This window comes from Manis javanica, chromosome 12 (genome assembly GCF_040802235.1).
Source record: "Manis javanica isolate MJ-LG chromosome 12, MJ_LKY, whole genome shotgun sequence".
Taxonomy (NCBI): domain Eukaryota; kingdom Metazoa; phylum Chordata; class Mammalia; order Pholidota; family Manidae; genus Manis; species Manis javanica.
Window position 1 is genome coordinate 84,550,885 of NC_133167.1, and position 19,247 is coordinate 84,570,131.

The 19,247-nt window shown below is 53.6% G+C and overlaps 1 protein-coding gene across 4 annotated transcripts; it reads right to left on the reverse strand.

Moving 5' to 3' along the window:
• Positions 1–3,728: 3,728 nt before the first annotated feature.
• LOC140845181 (ral-GDS-related protein-like) lies at positions 3,729–17,152 on the reverse strand. Of its 4 annotated transcripts, XR_012123937.1 has the most exons (12): positions 12,589–17,152; positions 11,572–11,846; positions 11,187–11,353; positions 10,718–11,043; positions 9,780–9,992; positions 9,346–9,449; positions 8,843–8,909; positions 8,022–8,084; positions 6,610–6,731; positions 6,398–6,501; positions 5,582–6,033; positions 3,729–5,483 (listed from the first exon to the last, which is right to left on the reverse strand). XR_012123937.1 is itself a non-coding variant. In XM_073218937.1 (11 exons), the coding sequence occupies exons 2-10, from the start codon at positions 11,697–11,699 to the stop codon at positions 6,417–6,419; spliced, it is 1,275 nt and encodes a 424-aa protein (XP_073075038.1). In that variant the 5' UTR covers positions 11,700–11,846; positions 13,881–17,152; the 3' UTR covers positions 3,729–6,033; positions 6,398–6,416. The 4 variants fall into 4 exon arrangements, 3 of the variants coding, with proteins under 3 accessions (XP_073075038.1, XP_073075036.1, XP_073075037.1); XM_073218937.1 differs by having other exon boundaries at positions 3,729–6,033; positions 13,881–17,152; XM_073218935.1 differs by having other exon boundaries at positions 3,729–6,033.
• Positions 17,153–19,247: the final 2,095 nt, after the last annotated feature.

Below are 19,247 nucleotides of genomic sequence, written 5' to 3' on the forward strand. Positions count from 1 at the left end.
TTCCTACTACCAAATATTATGATAAAAAAATATGGTTTAGAAAAATATTACTAAAGTCTATGATCAATGGCAGTTCAATTGAGCTGGGAATGTTTCTATGACAGTTTACAGGTCTTTGTGGAGGAAGAATTCATCACTTTGCTTTATATGCACCTTATGTAGGCCACTAATATGATTCATTTCTGAACTCTAATGAAACAAAGACTTAACTTAGAAATCCAGATCACATAGTATTTTCACCTAAATTATCACAATAATTCAGGAAATGAAATAATTTACATTAACTATCCAAATGCCCACATGTGAAAATTAAGTCTTTGGTTTCTTTAATCCTATGTTCGTATATCTGTTTCCAAGATTAATTACCTACATTCTTGCTAAATTTTCACCTAATAACAAGCATAACAAAAAGCTTAATTTCGTTCTCTATCCATTTTAAAAATCATGCAGGGCCTTCATGAAGTAAAATGACTTTAACATTTGCAAGTCACCAAATTTTGCTCTGAAAATGCTTTTCATTTCACAAAATTATACCGAATAAGATAAAATTAAAAAGCCAACAGTTACTTCTGAACTTTTACTGTCTTGATACTGCAAATTATTACGGCTATATGTGTCATTGTCTCCCAGGAGAGGAATATTAGGGTTATCGTTTCCTTCTTCATAAATGATGTGCAAGAATCCTGATACAGTCTCTGTTGGTTCAATTCCATATGAGATGTTTTTAAACTGCAGTGTTCCCCAGAATGTTAAAATAATCAAACAAGTCTGAAATGATTCTACCAAAACCACAATCTAATACTCAAATGAGAAAGTTAGGTCAGAATATTTTGTTTACATTTAAAGTCACCCTGGTTTTTCTACTCTACCTCTTTATTCTTCTTTACCTCTGTTACCCCAGAGCTGGACCAGTAATACCACAGGATGCATAATGTTTTATATTACAAATATTCTAATAGAAATATTTGAACATCTAAAAGAAAGTATGGATCTATGTGCTTATACTGGTTAAGACCCCTTCCTCGGGTATAGATAGCCTGTAGGACCTTTAGGCACTCTCTTCCTTAGTCTTAGGTCCCTTTCTTCTTTGTGAGACATGAGACAGGCCCGCATGACGTTCAATGTCCTAAATAATTTCTTTGTGTGGGCTGAAGATACTACTCATCTAAAAATTAATGGGAGCAGAGCTAAAGTTTCCATCATATCCAGGCATTCTACAATTATTATGCATAACAGGAAATCAAGAACTTGGTAAAAAGAAGGAATTTGGGAAAACTAAAGGAGTATAGAGAGACCAGTCAACACCTCTTGCATTCAGGATTGCTCAAAGCCTCAAGCAGCAGATCTCAGCACAATCAATATGCAGCCTCCCTTCGGGAATAGAGGCTGGCACAGTGATCAACTCTATCTTATTGGAAATCTGGTTCACCCTCTAGGGAACTGAAATAATAAAGGTGACTAGAACTAGAAAAACAGGGTCAGCTCCAGGAATTCCACTTCTAGGAATTTACCCTAAGAATGCAGCACTCCAGTTTGAAAAAGAGAGATGCACCCCTGTTTATCGCTGCACTATTTGCAATACCCAAGGTATGGAAGCAACCTAAATGTCCATCAGTAGATGAATGGATAAAGAAGATGTGGTACATGTACACAATGGAATATTACACAGCCATAAGAAAAAAAACAAATCCTACCATTTGCAACAACATGGATGGAGCTAGAGGGTATTATGCTCAGTGAAATAAGCCAGGCGGAGAAAGACAAGTACCAAATGATTTCACTCAAAACAGCAGCAGAAGCACAGAACCCAAGAATGGACTAATAGTTACCAAAGGGAAAGGGACTGGGGAGAACGGGTGGGAAGGGAGGGATAAGGGCGGGAAGAAAAGAAAGGGGCATTTCGATTAGCATGTATAGTGTTGGTGGGGGCACAGGGAGGGCTGTGCAATACAGAGAAGACAAGTAGTGATTTTACAGCATCTTACTATGTTGAAGGACAGTGACTGTGAACTTGGTGACAAGTAGTGATTTTATAGCATCTTACTATGTAGATGGACAGTGACTGTGAACGGGGATGTGGGGGGGACTTGGTGAAGGGGGGAGCCTAGTAAACATAATGTCCTTCATGTAATTGTAGATTAATGATACCAAAATAAAAATAAAAAATAAAAAAAAAAGTAAAGAAAAACAGGGTCAGCTCATAGACTACCAGGACCTAATACTGCCCATGGAATATCTTTATATAGGCTACAACCTGAGTCCTGAACAAGTGTTGAGAGACATAAGAGAATTTGGAAACCTGCAACATATCCACGGTAATTGCAATCCATCTGAAAAAAATATATACAAAGAAAAAGACCGGATAACTTATTTTAAAATGCACATTCCTGATGTTACTTATCTGTAGTACTTTAGTTACCTTAGCACTTCAATATGAATGGCAATTACCCAATGAAGTTGTGCCAGGTAGAAATAAAAACCACTATTCAGATTGGTAAGGAAGAAGTCAAACTGTCCCTGTTTGCAGAAGACATGATATTGTATATAATAGAAACTCAAAAGAATCCACTCCAAAACTTCTAGATAATATCTGAATTCAGCAAAGTTACAGGATACAAAATTAATACACAGAATGCTGTGGCACTACTATACAGAGTGGAACCCCTCGCCGTCCCGGCCGCGCGCGGAGGTCTGGAGAGGCGGAGCGGCGGGCTCCCCGGCTCCCCGAGCGCTCGGCCCCGCGCCTCAGCAGCAAGCAAAGTGCCGCTGCCTCCTGCACGCGGGTCCGCGGCTGGCAGCCACAGCGCGCCGCGCGGTCGAGGGCATCAGACACCCGAAGGCGCCCGGAAAGCAGAAGCGGTCTCCAGGTGGCGAGCCGGGATGTGAAAAAAAAAAACAGCCCTGCGCGGCCTCCGCCCCGGCCCCACCCAGCCACGCTCCCAGTGGCTGCCAGCGCAGCGCCGTGGGATCATTGGCCGCGGGGTCCGTCAGTCAGAGGCGGCCGGTGCCGCGGCGAAGGCAGCCATTGGGCGCTCGCGGAGACACCTAAGTCCGACGGCTGCGTAGTAGCTGCAGGAGCTGCCGCCACCGTATTCCAGTTAGTAGCATCGAGAATACCGCCGGGAGAGGATCCTTTCGCGGCTCCTTGCATGCTTCGGTCCGCTGGCTGTGACCGAAGGAGCGCCCTGCCGTCCCGTCTGCGCAGCGGAACCGGCGGAGTCCAGATGTTGATGGGTCCGCGAAGTGCTCGGCTGCGCCTTCCTCTAGGTGCGCGTGCGCTGGCGGCACCGACCTCGCCCCCCAGCCTCGGATCGCCTCCTCACGCCCGCTGGGATCACGGCGCCGCTTCTCGGCTCTCCCGCGGCGGCGGAGGGCGGCGGTCACCTTGGCCGAAGCGCTCCAGGTGGTGAGGATCAACCCGGACTTCAAGCCGCTGCCCCGGCCGGACTTCAGCCAGTCGAGCTCTGCCACCTCCAGCCGGCGCCGTCGGGCGGCGCGAACGGGAACCCCTACGCTGCCGTGGGCGTGCCTTCGGCCTCGGCGGCCGCTGAGGGGCCGCAGCGCAACGCGTGGGGCAACCTGTCCCACGCCGACCGCATCGCCAAGCCCGTCGAGGGCTCGGCCGAGAAGTGGCTCCCGCTGCTGCAGATCTGCGGTGGAGGGTCCAGAGCGGGACCCACTTCAGGGATGAAGGCGACAGCGACAGCCCTGCAGACTGGAAGGTAGGTGGCTGCGGGGCGCAGCCGGACCCGGAAGGGGCGCGGGGTCCCCTGCCCTCGCCTGAGGTCGTGGTGGAGCCGGTGAGGGGGCGGCGCGTGGCCCGTGGGGCCGGGAAACGGCCGAAGCGGGTGGTGGGCTCCCGGGGCCCGGCCGGGGATCGGGAGTCGGCGCGTCCCGCTGGAGGGGCCGCACGGGAAGGGAGGGAGCGGAGCGGATGCGCCGAGAGCGGACGTCCAAGCGGCCGGCGAAGTTCGTCGGGGCAGCGTGGGAGGGGCTCGCTGGAGCCGCTGCTCCTCCGTCCGTGCCCAGCTGGTGAGCGCGGCTGCTCTCCGCCCCGCGGCGCCGCCCTGCTCCCGCCATCCCGGGACGGGGCCGCAGGCGGAGGCCGGGCCGGACCGGGCCGTGCAGACAGGGAGGCCGGGGGGCGTTTTGCGTTGTGTGGATTTATCAGGCGGGGGCCTCGAGGGCGACGGCCGGGCGGGCTGAAATTCAAGTGTGACCCGCGTCGGGGCGGCAGGGGAGAGGCCGCCTGGAGGAAGCGCCTTTAAAATTAAAAAATGTTTCATGAGGTATCTCTCAGTTTTTTCTACTTGGGAATGAAGTTTCTTTACTTTGGTCTCGGAACTGACAGTGCATTTTCTTGTATTTAAAAGTTTATATCTTTCTGTCATTTTGGTTTGTAGTCTGCAGCTGAGTAATTTATAACTAGCCACAGAGATTCTGAGACAGGGACCGTGGGTGTAGTCAGACTAGCGTGTGGGCTTCCGGTAAAAGACCCCTACCAAAACTCCCTATTAAACAATTAAGCAAAATCAGAGTCACGTTAATTCTCCAAAGTAAAATATCAACCTAGGAGTATAAGCATTCTTTAGTGAAGATTAGTTAAAACTAAGGAGCCAGGAGTAACCTGGCCTGGAATGTTTGAACATACATACCCGAGATAAGAAAAATGCCTCAGCATGGCCCATGTCTTCATTGTGTCAATTAAATGAGGCTATTGTAAACTTTACTTTAGCCTGCTCAAAGGCCCAGTTTATTTTTTACTTTGCCCAGATGCTGCTTTTCCTCCTCCAGCCCCTAATCAAGTAATACATAACCTGGGCAATTAATGTGGCAAGTAAACCCAGTCACAGGCAACATAGTGAAAGGCAGGAAGGATCCCATCTTAAAGATGAGATTGAATTTTAACACCCAGGAAGTTAAGAAGTAAGATTCTTCATTATTATTATTATTATTAAAGTATTCTTGATATACACCCCTATGAAGGTTTCACATGAAAAACAATGTGGTTAATACATTCAGCCATGTTATTGACTCCCCCCCATACCCCTTTGCAGTCACTGTCCATCAGTGAAGTAAGATGCCACAGATTCACTATTTGCCAAGAAGTAAGATTATTTATTTATTTACTTACTTTATTAAGGTATCATTGATGTACACTCCTATGAAGGTTTCACATGAAAAAACAATGTGGTTACTACATTCACCCCTGTTATCATGTCCCCCCCATACCCCACTGCAGTCACTGCCCATCAGTGTAGTAAGATGCCAGAGTCACTATTTGCCTTCTCTGTGCTACACTGTCTATCCCCCGGCTCCCCCCCACACACCATGTGTGCCAATCATGATACCCCTGAATCTCCTTCTCCCTTTCTCCCCACCGGCCCTCCCTCACCCCTCCCCTTTGGTAACCACCAGTCCCTTCTTGAAGTCTGTGAGTCTGTTGCTGTTTTGTTCTTTCAGTTTTCCTTCGTTGTTATACTCTGCAAATGGGTGAAATCAGAAAAGAGGTGCTCATGCTGATATTCAGGGGATTTTTGCCTATGTTGTCTTCTAAGAGTTCTATAGTTTCATGACTTACATTCAGGTCTTTGATCCATTTCGAGTTTACTTTTGTGTGTGGGGATAGACAATAATTCAGTTTCGTTCTCTTGTACGTAGCTGTCCAATTTGCGGACACCAGCTGTTGAAGAGGCTGTCATTTCCCCATTGTATGTCCATGGCTCCTTTATCATGTATTAATTGACCATATATATACTTGGATGTATATCTGGGCTCTCCAGTCTGTTCCATTGGCTGCAGCTACGTACGGGTCCCTGAGCCTGCAGCAGCAGCCTGGGAAGCTGCCCAAGTCTGCTGATGGAAGAGGTGCAAGAGCACCTGCCCCAGCAGAGGCTCAGGATGAGCAGCGGGAGGAAGAGGAGCAGGAAGCAGACTAGGGTCCTGGGGCGCCGGGTGCCTCCAGTCCAAAGGGGAAGCTCTCCTCCGCACACAGCCAGGGTACCAGCTGGGTCGTGGGCCTGATGACAGCAGCTACAGGGCCATGCAGGTGAACAGAAGAGGCAGGTTATCCCAGGTTCCCCCCGTTATCCTGCTTCCACCCTGTCCTCACTACCCTCTGTGCTCCTGGCCCTGTGCAGAGGGTCCTGTTAATCACCGTCACCCATGGGGTCCCTGTCACAGTGAGGCGCATGAGCATAACCCACTCACAGAGGAGGAAACTGGGTCCCAGAGAGGGAGGGGAATCACCCTTGAGCCTGACAGGACTGTTTGGCAGTGGAGCAGAATCCCAGCCCAACCTGTCTTTAGTACTCCCCCACACCCAGCATGGCCCGAAGCTTCCCTGAGGCTGGGGAGCAGCCCACCCCTTGCGAATGGCCCCAGGCCAGAAACTTACCTGACTCTGGCCACTAAGTTTAAATGTTGCGGGACCTGAAGAACAAGAGTCCCTTTCTGCCGGCCCTCTGGCCTGGGGGCTCCAGCTGGCAGGACAGGGTGTATCTGCAGGACAGAGGGGCACCTGTGAGTCCCTGGAGCCACATGTCAGGGGCCCTTCTCCCAGAGCCTGCCAGCAGCTGGAACCCACACGTGAGTCCTGCCCAGCCTCACCTCTTCTGGTCATCCAGGGTCTCCACGGCCTGGAAGAAGGCTCTGAAGTGCTCCTCGGGTTGCAGGTGATGCGTCATGGCCACGTACTTGTGTATGAGCATCTCACGTAGGATGGAACTTTCCTGCGGCAGAGGAAGGACAGGATGCACACAAGGAGGGGCGTGAGGAGCGGAGCAATGGGATGGTCCCTGATCTTTGCTCCCGTGGGAACCTGCCTTCCCTCCAATGCTATCTAGCCCTGCCTGTTCCCACTGTTGGGTCTCTAGCTGCTCCTCCAGGAAGGCCATCTTGATGCCACCCCCATCCCCCACCCGACAAAGCCTTGAGTGTCCTCAGCTCTGGGTGTGTTAACCTTCTCAAGACATGTCAGACCCAGGGGTTGGGCCGGACAGGGTCCTGCCCAGGGGCTCTGCACCCCCCCCTCACTTTCTGTGGCGGGGTGTTACAGTAGCTCAACTCCGTCTCATCCCGTCACCCTGGAAGGCACCAAGGCAGCCAAAGTGCATCAGAAACAGCCCCTTGCACCCAGAATGAGGCCTAAACCTCCCCACCCTTTCTCAAGTTGGAGCACTCAGACCTAGGCCAGGATCTGGGGTACCGAGGAGGAGGGACTGGACTGGGGAGCTGAGGCCAAGCTTCCCATGCAAGTCTCTCTGATGACACGGAGACTGAGGCCTCAGGCAGGAAGGCACGGGCAGCCCCCTCCTGTGCTTCCTGCCTTGAAGGAGCAACATCCCTCCCCCTGGGCAGGGCCTGAGGGAGAGGCCATCCTGCTCAGAGGCTGCAGCCTGTAGCCCTCAGCCCCACCTGCCCTGGGGCTGGGACTGGGGCTTAAGGGGGGCAGGGGGTCCTTCTGGCTGCCCTCTCCAAGGAGCCCAGCCCCTGGGGTGGAGGGGAGACTCCCAAGAGGCGGGTGGCCTGGTGCTGAGAGCTCCAGCTCACTAGGGTCTCTCTCCTCTTCAGAGCTCACCATCCTGCACACCCTGTGCCCCTCTGGCCTCATTCCCATCATTCTGTTCCAGGGGTTTGACTAGGACCAGGAGGCCAGCCATGAACAATCCGAAGATGGGGACCATGCTGTGCCACTGGGGTGGGGAGGTGCCCCGTCTACCTCAGGGGAGCCCATAGAGCCTCTCCTGAACCCCTCACTCGCAGCCCCTAGCTCCCCTTGGACCACCCTGTGCTTCCTCCCACGCCCTCCCTTTGCCCTGCTCTCCTCTCCTGTCCCTCCCAGGGCTGGCTTTTGGCCAATCCCAAGACCCGTGGTCCCTGCACCCGTCCTCCAACTTCTCTCTGTACCCAGCTGCTCTCTCCCTCCTGTTCACCCCAGTCCTGGCAGTTCAGGGCTGGTGGCACCAGCAGCAAGTACAGGGTCTCCCCCACAGCCATGACCCTGGCCAGGCCACTCTCACCTCCTGCCTATCCTCAGATTCCCGGAGGAAACGATGCTGTTGCGTCACCATGGAAGTCGCCTCCTGCAAGGTCCAGGTCACTCAGGTGTGCTCATGCTCCCCTCCCACATGGCCTCCCACAAATCAGAGCTTGGTTGGTGGATGCCTCGCCTGAGTCCTCTGGTGCTGTGCTGTCCCCACCCCCAGCAGGCTCTCAGCTGAGGGCGATCGCAGCTCCAGCACACACTTATACTCATGGGTGTCTTTGGGCCACTGCCGGCCGTCCTGAGAGGCTTCCTCACCTGCAGAGTGTCAGGGGAGTTCCCTTTGCCTCCCAGGGTGCCCTGAACACTCACTGTCACCTGGCTATCACCATGGCTCCCCTCACACGACCGGGTGGGATGGGCACAAAGCTGAAGGCCATCTTGTGCTCCCTGGACCCTGCTCACCTGGGAGGCCCGCACCCCAGGGTGACAACCTTCCCTGACCAGATGAGGAGCCTGAGGCCTCAGAGGGGCAGTGATGGGCTCAGGGGGCCCTGGGGAGGGGCTGACCTTGCTCTGCCATAGGCCCCACCCCTGCTGCCAGCCCAGTGCCAGCCCTAGCCCCAGCCCTGACAGGAGCCTGTCCTCTGGGTCCTCGCTGGATGTCAGGCCCCCAGTCAAGTGGAGCCAGGGAGGGAGACAAACAGGACACCTTGGGGGCCAGGCGGAGCCTACTTCTCCCATCAGCTGTCCCCTCTCACCATGCACACCTCGAGTCAGCACCCAAGGCTGGGCCACAGCACGGCAGAGGGCTTGCCCCAAGGATCCCCTCCCTCCAGACCTCTAGCCTCCATTTACCTTGAGGAGCCTCTTCCGGTTAAGCCACCTCTCTTTTTCAAGTCTCTTATGCATCCTGGAGCTCTTCCTAAGGGGAGGAGAGAGGAGGGAGACATGTGGCCAACAGGTGGAGGCTTTGGGGTGTTGGACCCCTTTTCCACTAGCCTGCATGAGGCTTTCCACCATGGCTCTTAGTCCTGGGGAATCTGAGGCCTGCAGTTCTCCTGGGGGCAGATCTGCTTTGGGACAGGTGGCTGTCCTTGGGACAGAGATCTCCTGCTGCAAAACACATGCTGAACATCTCCCATTGGCTTCAACCCACACCTGACGAAGAAACCCGATTCCTGAGGGGGAACCGCTGGCCTAACCCACGGGGGCTCTGAGGGCCCGCCATCCTGTAAGCCCCTGTCCCCAGGGTCTGCCGCCTCCCAGGAGCCCCAGCCGACTGAGGGGACACTGCCAGACCTAGGGGTGGTGTCGCTGGTCCACTAAGGTCCCCTGGTCCTAGTGACAGGACTACCTACCAGGAAACACGTCCCCAGGTGCACTGCAGACGACTGATGGCAGGGCTCTGCAGGGCCAAGAGAATGGCATGGAGGTGTGCGAAATTCTCGAGGTCCAGACACTCCTGGGAGGGAAGACAGAGCTGAGAACGTGGCCTGCTTCTGTCCCCCTATGAACTCCTGTCCTTAAGGAGACAGGCACCCAGGGAGCCCAGCACACCCAGTACCTGTTGAGCAGCCCTCCTGGGTGGAGGACTGTATCTCAACCCAAGGAAGGGGCCAGGGATGGCTGTCCCACCCTCGGGGCCTGCGAGTCCAGGTCAGCACGTCCCTGGCAGGAGGGGCCCAGGGACCAGGCAGGGTCAGACTGTAGGACTCCATCCTGAGAGTTGGCCAAGGAGGGGAGAAGGTCCCAACATGCCAGGATGGACCCTGGGGGCTGTTCCATGGCACACCTTGGCCACCTGGATCCAGAACTCTACCACTCGGGCCCTGTCCCGCGCCGTCATGCCTGGGGCCCCGAGGCAGGAGGAGATGACCATGTTGGCTGCATCATGAAATTGTTTTATGATCTTATTGGTGGAGGCCAGGTGTTCAACGTTTCCGTTGTATGACTGGCTCCCGCAGCGGGTCATGCGGTCGTCCACTGCCACCTTGGTGAACAGTTCCTGAGGATGGCAAGGGGGTGTCATTTAGCTGTGTCCACGGTGCCCCTGGACCCAGGTGGTTACCAGTCAGAGCTGGAGCCCAGGCCACTGAGGATGTGGTGTGAGCCTTATGGCAGTCCAGGCTTCGGACTCCATCCACTGAGGCACCCGGGAACGGATGCACTGGACCCCACAATGGTGGGGAACAGAGGGCCTCACTGAGAACAGGCATCCTCCCTCACCTCCTCCCTGCAGCACAAGGCAGCTCATGCCTGCACGACCTGGGGCATCTGCCTCCCATTCTGTCACCCCGTGGATCCCGCTACCCACTCAGGTGCAGTTACCCCCAAAACAACTCCAACCAGGCCTTTGTTGTTGTCTGTCAGGTACATGGCAGGGGCCTCTGAAGTGCGGAGGCTGTGGAGGCCTGCCAGCCAATGGCCTGAGGACCTAAGGCCCTGGCAGCACCTCTCTGAGCACCCCTCTACTACACTGCCCCTCCCACCCCAGCCAGGCCCTGCCCACCTTCCTTCTGCTATTTCTCATTGGTCTGCAAGGATCCCTAAGTGCCAGCCCTACTGTCCGTGTGGTCAGTGAAGGCTTGGGGGTGAGGAGAGTTTCTCAGGGCATATGGTGGGAAGGTGGCATGTGGGCCCAGATCACAGGAGTGCACATCGGGACAGCAGGTCTGGGGCAGCGCATGGCACAGGGAAGGCCCACCCCAACTTCGATCCCGCTCCACTCACCGCATACATCAGGGTCAGCTGCTCGGCAACCAGGCGGGGGGGGAATGCCAGGAGGGTGGACTCTGGAGCTGGCTTTGCCCCTGCCAGGCCCGGTGCCATTCTGGCAGGTGCCCTGGGCCCTGTACCTGAGGGCTCATGGGGCTCAAGCTCAGGGCTCGGCAGTGGGGCTGAGGGCACTGCTGGGACGTCCTCCGGCTCTGCGGGGGCTGACGCAGGTGACACTGGCCGTAGCTCCAGCACAGGGGTCTCAGGGAGCTCCTGAACTGGCTCTAGCCATGAAGCCGGCCCTCCCTGTGTCTCTGGAGCCAGCTGCGTCTGCCGTGGTTCTGGAGCAGGGAGGACACAGAGAAAGGGTCACCCCGGGGCTGATTCCCCACACCTTACAATGACAGAAAAGCCCTCACTGCGTTGCAGGCAACCCTGGTCCAGGAAGCCCACCCTAGACGGTTCCCTGGCTGCAGCCCCTCACCTTCCGGCTCTGCCACAGTGGGCCCCAGGTGCTCCTCCTGGGCCAAGTGGTGGAGGACTCGGCCCTCTGGGATAGATGAAAGCTGGCTGCCATGGAGGACGCTGGTCACATCATTGGGCTCCCAGGCATGGCGCCTAGCCTGGCCCATCCTGGGGCTCGGGGAAGGCCTGGGGGTGGAAGAGTGTGAAGCCTGGTCTTCCCAGCCACACTGCCGTCCCAGCCCACCCTTGTGTGGGCCTGGCCACTCTGCATTCCCCTGCCTGTCCAGGCAACTGCTCCTCCCCCTTCCTGACCCTGTGTGTCCCGGGACCCCATCCTCTCCCATCCTCCCAAATAAGAAGTCCCCAGTCATCAGCCCGCCTGTGGGAATCCAAAGATGGGTCACCTGCTGGGTTCTGAAGGCTCATGGGGCTCCACCTCGGGGCCCGAGACCACTCCCGGGATGTCCGAGATCGCCGCACAGGGGCTGGTGGGCTCTGGACCTGGCACTGGCTCTGCCAGGCCCGGTGCCATTCCGGCAGGTGCTCCGGGCCCCAGGGCTGAAGCAGGTGACACCGGCTGTAGCTCCAGCACAGGGGTCTCTTGTGCCGTCCTCACACCTGTCCAGGGAGCCCTCCCCCTGTGGATCTTATTTGCATGGAGAGTTGACTCCTCTTCATGCTGAAAGGGGCAGGGGGTGTATCGTCAGTGGGAAACCCAGGAACCACCAGGACGAGGGAGGTTTGCAACTCACCCGAGAGTCCCCAGCCCTCTGGGGTGCGATCAAGGAGAGGGAAGGGGTGCCCCCAGGGAATGAGATTCCAGGCCTTCTGGAGTGGGACTGTCAACCACTCTCGTGGGGAAGCCCCTGGCAGATTGCCAGGTTTGGAACGGGGTCCTGGGTGTAGACAGCCTGCCCCAGGCCTAGAGAGATGGAGTAGGTGAATCCATCCACCAGCTCCTCCACGCTCCCCTGGGTGGAGCTCCAAAAAGCTAGTGCCTAGTAGCTTGGGAGGTGCCACCTGGGGCTGCCTGGACCTCCCCTCAGGAAATGTGGGCCTCAGACCCTGCCCCTGACATCAGGCGCACAGGGTCATCTGCATACGACTGGTCACTGAGGGAAGGAGAGGACAAACCCTGGGCTCAGGACTAACACGTGCGTGGAAGTACCTGGTCCCAACACTCACCTCCATGTCCTGAATGATGAGACCAGAGGTGTGACACTGACTGCCCCACCAGGGGGCCATCACCTCACAACATGCTGGCACCCAGAAATGGCCCCCCTCCTCCCCAGCCTTCAGTCCTGCCCATACCCCACACCCACCGCACGCACACAGAAGGGGCCGGGGGGAAGGTCATCCCGGGATGGGTCACACTTGGGGCCTGGACCTGGGGTGGCCTGCTCTGGGGTGCCCTGTGTTACCTCGGGGTTCCTTGGACAACACGGACAGAGGCGTTGGAGGTGGTCTCTGAGCCAACGCCCACAGCGAGCAGGAAGACCGCCCCTGTTTGCTTCCCTGACTTCCATGCCTTCAGAAGGCTCTGCACAACAAGACCGTATGTTGCTCTGTCGAGCGTCTCCGGTCAAGTGAGCAGGACTGGGGTCTGTGACCAGGAACTGGGCACCAGGTCACAATTCAGGTTCTACTGGGCGTGTCATCAGTGACATGAAGGTTCCATTTCATGGGCCCCTCCCTGCATTCAGACACGCCCACATGCCCCTCTGGGCTGCTGACTGCCCATCCTCCCGGACCCCTTGCCATGCATGACTACACAGATCTCCACCAGAACCCTCCCCTCACTATTTGGCAATGTCCCTAGGGTCCCAGCTCTGAGGAGACGAGCTGAGTTCAGACCTCTTTTTCTCACCAGTTCCCTGTCCTTCTGAACCCACAGTGCCTCCCAGGAGCTACCCAATGTCCCAACCTGCACAGGCAGGGTCATGCCAGACATTCCTCCCTAGGTACATCCTCAGGGATATATGGATGACACCTCCAACTCTTGGGGGCTGGTGTCATGTGTGTCTGACACACAGGCTCAGAGATGGAACAATGCCAACCAGGGTTGGCATGGAGCGTTGAATAACACGCAAGTCAGGCCTGGGTTCGGGCCATGTGATCTTGAGCAAGTCACCCCTGCCTCTAGGCCATTTTCATGTGTGCACCTTGAAGGGGGTGGCAATAACAGGAGACCCAGGTGTTGTCATCTACTTCCAAGGCATCCACCTTACAGAGGTCTCCGTTCTCTGAGGACCATACCCTAGGGCCTCCCGTTGACATATGTGGTGGGCAGCCTTGTATGCTGAACCCAGTAATCCCTCCTAGGAAGCACATACCCTGCGACCACTGTGTGGTGTGAACAGCACAGCCAAGGGGATGTGCTGTCTCAGCCACATTTCATGACAACCAGTCACTTCCCCACTTTTCATGCTTTCTGTACTAAAGGGTCCTGACACTGCCCAGGGCAGTGAGCTTGGTAGCCCATATCAGTGTGTATGTGTCACGGCTTCTACGCACATATTCTGTTTTTCAGACATAAGGCAGTGGGGTTTGGATGCAGCAACAAAATGGATATGTTCATCCATTTTGTTCGTGGTGTGACATATTTACGGAACAAATGTCGTGGTTAAGATCACAGAATAAAGATCTACTAGCTCATTTTCAACATCCCGCTTTAACCACTTAGTAGGCATTTGACTGTGGGTGAGTCACCGACCTTGGTAGCACAGTTTCTCCACCTGTCCCTTGGCCATCATCGTAGGGTCTTGACTACGTGAGGTCACAGAGAGCATTGAAGGAGTTACCCTGGGAAGAAAGAAGGCTTGGATGGCCTGGCACTTCACAAGTGCTTCATCTAGTTAGTATAAATCTATTGTTACATTCCTCTAACCTGTGTGTAAGCTCCAGAGGGCACAGAGCTAAGGGGGTCAATGCAGAATTTCCAGAACCTCCTACCTAGCCATAGTCCTGTTAGTAAAATTGGTGCCCAACCCCCACACTCTTCCATCTAAGGTGGTGGCCATTAAGTTTCACTTTCCCAGAATTAAGTTCAGCTTCCCACTCACGACAAGTGAACACCTGTGACGCAGACCAATAAAGTGCCACCAGCTAACCCTAATGACTCCATAGCCAATTAGCTGGTGCCAGTGCCTTAATAGGGTATATAAGCCAAAGCTCCCCAGCCCGCGCTACTGCTCTCACTCTCACGGGCAGCCACGTAGCTGCCGCTAAATAAATCTCTTGGTTGGATATCTGCTTCTCGGTGTGGTTATCTCTTCCCGTAAGGAATCCAGCAGTCCTTTTAAGTCCATTTACAGATCAATGGTTGTAACCAGTGCAGGGTCTTGCAACCTCCAGGACAAGGGGTGGAGAGGAAATGGCCATTCTCTCCTCCCCTCCATTCCTGGTATGTAACATTCCTGGTCTGGCATCTGGAAAAGTTCCTGCTAGAACGGATGGGCAGGGGAAGGAGAGCATCAGCCGTGGCTGGAGGAGTTGGATGGTGCTGAGCCTGGCTAGCGACTGTAAGAAATGAACGCCTTTCTCCCTACCTGCCCTTTCTCTTGACTGATTTCGGTTTTGCAGTCTCATAGGGTGACTTGCCCTGGCCTGGGAACATCTATCCCTCCAAGGCTATATCTGGCATAGTTGGCAGGATCTGGTGAACCTGAAATTGGTCCTCATGGTTCCCTGTTGGTGTGGACTGCTTGTTTAGATGGTGTGGATATACTTAGTTCCCTAGAGGTGGTGGGGATACATCTGGGGACCCTCCCTAGGGGTGGCAGGTATTCCCCTGTGGATGGCGAGGCCTCACCTGGAGATCCCACAGTGGGGATGGTGTCTGCGGGAAAGTGCCTCCTGGAGGAGTGGGCCTCTCCCCCGAAACTGGGAAAAATGGGGACACTGGAGGCCGTGGAGTCAACCCTAGGTAAAATCAGGGACTCGGGAACTGAGTGGCCATGAGATGGCAGGAAAAGTGGGGTGGTTGCTTCTTGCAGCATTAGAAAGGGTTACTGAGAGAAATGTCCTCCAATGGCAAGAGTCCAGGAAGATGAGTTGTGGGGTGGTCTGAGAAGGGAAAGAAAACAGCTCCCACTGCTGAGAGACACTGGTGGCACAGGACGGGACAGCAGAAAAACAGGACATAGAGAGCCCATGGGGGTGGTGAAGGAAGGGGTGGTGCCTTCAGCCCTGGAGACAGCAGACAGCAGGGTAGGAGGTGCAGGGGACAATGACGGGGTGGGACCAAGGACAGAGCTGTTGCTGAGCCTGCTGCCTGAGGCACCAACTCTCCCATACTGAAGGCCTGCCTGATTTGTTACGCGAACCGCGGGTTCCTCGCTGAGTGGAGCAGACCCCACCCCACTGTCGAGCACTCCACGCTCAGCGACTATACCCAGGCCGAGCTGGAGCCTCTGTGTACATGGCTTTTGCATCTTTGGGGTTTAGGTGTAGAGGGCATTGTTCCGTCTGGGTCCAAAATGAATAAAGTGGCTTCCCTGATGACTCACCCATCTCTCTGGCAGAGGATACAAAATGCCCATGAGCACCAGGGAATGATGTACTTTTGGATTGCCTGACTGCAGCCCTAAGGGCAGTTTGGCCTAATGAGAGTGAGTTGCCTTATTTCCCTGCTAGTTGGAAAACACGTGCATCACTCCAGCAGGTGCTGGGGAGCTGGGCATGGAAAGTTACTGAGAGAGCTGTTATGTGGACTGACAGGGCCCCTGTGAGGAGTTGTTCACCACGGGGATGAGGACTCTGGTGCTCCGTACAGCTCCTCCATCCTTCTCTGGGTCCCTAGTGACTGTTCTTGCTCCTCCACGTAGGAAAACCCGTAAGTGAGGTCACTCCTGCTGCTCAGATCTGGGGGAGGCTGAAATCAGAAGAGCTCAGAAGGAAGTATGGTCCGCGGCTGAAAGAGGTTTACAGGGCCCTGTGAAGGTCTTGAGGACCCAGATTATGGGTTGATTTGATAAAGGCAGGGGCAGTGTAAGAAATACTCCATGGAGAGCCTAGTAGGATCTTCCTAGAACTGTGGCACCTATTAAAGCCAAAGCAGTGGTCCAAGCCGCTGAAGTACAAGACACGGAAACCAGAGGCAAAGCCTGTCCCCTGGCCCATGTCCCTGCAGGACTTCCATGGTCCCTGACTCCACAGGAGGGTGATTGGGGATTGCGGTTTGACTTGGTGGGGGGGGATGTCAAGGCCTCCACCTTGTGGGCGTGGTGAGGACTGGAGGCCACATGACATGTACAGTTAGCAATTCACTGGTCGCCAGTGAATGTACAATGTGTTCTGGCACTGGTGGAGTCCGGAGCTGAATGTTCTTTGATTTATGGTAACCCTGAGTGGTTTCCTGGGACCCCCACTGTGATATATGCTATGGGGGTAAGGCAGTTAGAGTGAAGAAAGCCCAAAATACCTTGGGAATGGGGCATTTACCCCCAAAGCAGTGCACTGTGTATATTTCTCCAATCCCTGAATATATTTTGGGGTTGGATACCCTGCAGGACCTGTGGTTACAGACCACTGCAGGTGAGTTCCGACTGAGGATTTGTGTGGTAAAGGCAGCTCGGAGGGGACTTGCTAAGCACTCACCCATAGCTCTGTCTGTACCTCGGCAAGTGACAAATGCTAAGCAGTATGTATTGCCAGGGGGCACAAAGAAATCGGAGAAACCCTAGAGGAGCTGGAGAAGGTGGACATCGTAATGTGCACTCATAGTCCTTTTACTTCCCTGGTGTGACACATCATGTTGAGGGCCTTGCTAATGCTTTCTTCTCTATTGACATAACACAGGAGATCCAGGAACAGTTTGCCTTCATGTGGGAAGGGTGGCCGAGGATGTTCGCTGTCTATCTGCAGGGACACCTCTGCAGTTCCAACATATGTCATGGACTTGTAGCCCAGGACTTGGCAGCATGGGAGAAACTGCCGACAGTGCACCTGTATCATTATATTGATGACATTATGCTCACATCTGATTCTCTTCCAGATCTACAAGGTGCAGCACCCGGAGTGCTGCAGCACCTACAGGAGAAAGGATGACAGGAGGGACAGAAGTTGGGGCCAGCTATCACTTTCTGCCTGGCCTCCTGGTTGGCTGCTGGTGGCAGAGGGATCTGTGATGTAAGTCCGGGGAGAGGAAATGCCAGTTTGACTGTTGATTTTGAAAGTACCATGTAACTGTGATTTAGCCCCTATGAGCAACAGTTCACAGTCAGTCCGTTCTGCAGGCACAGGGACTTAGCAAGAGACAATCCTATCCACAACACTGTAGACCCAGGACAGGGCCTATACTCAGCTTTAGCCCCCTCAAAGGGACCCTAAACTGTCCTACTCGCCCTGGGACCAAACAGGGAACATGCCCTTCTGTGTCTGAGAGTCCAGAAGGGTCCCCATATTATGTTCCAGCCTCCTCTCAGCCACAGTCTACTAACAGTCCTGCTGGCAAAGATACCAGCAGGAGACCCTCCTGTCTATGGCCCTGGAGATCCTGAAGGGATCCTATACTTGACTCCAGCCTCCTCACGGCTAGTCTATCAGCAGTTCTGCTGGACCAGGGAATCAGCAGGACACATTCCCACCTGTGCTCCTGAAGATCAAAAAAGGGCCCAACTTCCGGGGACAGCTTCAGCTCGTACCAGCCATATTTCACCAAGCATCACTGATATCACAGGGACCAAGCAGGAGATGTTCCAGACTGTGCCTAAGAAGACCCCAACATGGCCCCATACTTGGATCAAGCCCCTGCAGCCACAGGCAGAGAGCTGTCGAGCCCACCCAGGGCCCTGGCAGGATACATACCTATCTGTGCCTCCAGAGCCAGATCTGCAAACCTCAATCTAGACTGTAGACCCTAAAACAGCCCTGGGACTCAATTCCAGCCACTCAAAGGTCAGGGTGTATACCACCTACACAGGGATCCACCTTGGCAGGAGCCCTCCTAGGAATCACACCCATCCACAAATGTGATAACGAGCCACTGTCTGAGTAGCCAGCTGTAGACCCTGAAGCAGACCCTTGTCTGAGTGTGACTACTGAACAAGGCACCGAAGGGAGTCCCATATACCCAGGAACCAGACAGGGACCATGCCTGCATAAGACCCTTGTAACAAGCTCATCAACTGCAGATCCAGAAAACAACCTTGTAAATGGTCTCCAACCAAGAGCTGTTTGCTTTATCAACTGCACAGACTCCAACCGAAGACTGCATGGATCAAAAAGAATCAGGCAACTATGGTACCAGTAAAGGAAACTAACAGAGCTCCAGTAATCAGCCACAAAGAAATGGAGATCTATGAATTGCCTTACAAAAATTCAAAAGAAATTCAAGCTAATCATCTCAGTGAAATGCGAGAGAGCACAAACAACTAAGTGAAATCAGGAAAACATACAAGAAAATAATTAAAGAACTAGAAAACACAAAAAAGGAGCCAAGCAAAAATCCTTTATTGAAGATAACAGTTAAAAGAAAGGAAAAACTCAGTAAATGAATTCAACAAAGGAATCACTCCTGCAGAAGAAAGATTTAGTAAACTGGAATACTATTGATTTGAAATTAGCCAGTCAGAGGAACAAAAAGAAAAAAGAGTGAAGAAAGTCTACAGGAGTTATAGGACATCATCAAGCAAATGATATTGATATTATGGGAGCCCCAGAAGGAAAAAAGAGAGAAAGGAGCAGAAAGATTATTTAAATAAATAATAGCTGAAAATTTCTCAAATCTTTGGAGAGATATGGATAGCCAGGAACAGAAAGCTAAAAAACCCAGTCAAGAACAACTCAAAGAAGATTACTGTAAAACAAATTAAAATCAAAAAGTTAAAAGTCAAAGGAAAAATTTTGGAGCAGCAAGAAAAAAATTATTCATCACATACAAAGGAACCAAGAAGGCTCTCAGTGGATTTCTCTGCAGAAATCATGCAAACCCAGAGTGGGATGATATATTCAAAATACTGAAACAAAAAAATTACCAACTAATAAAACTATACCAGGCAAAACAGTCCTGCAGAAATTAAGAGATAAAGACATTCCCACATGAATAAAAGCTAAGGAGGTCTATCACCTTTAGACCTGT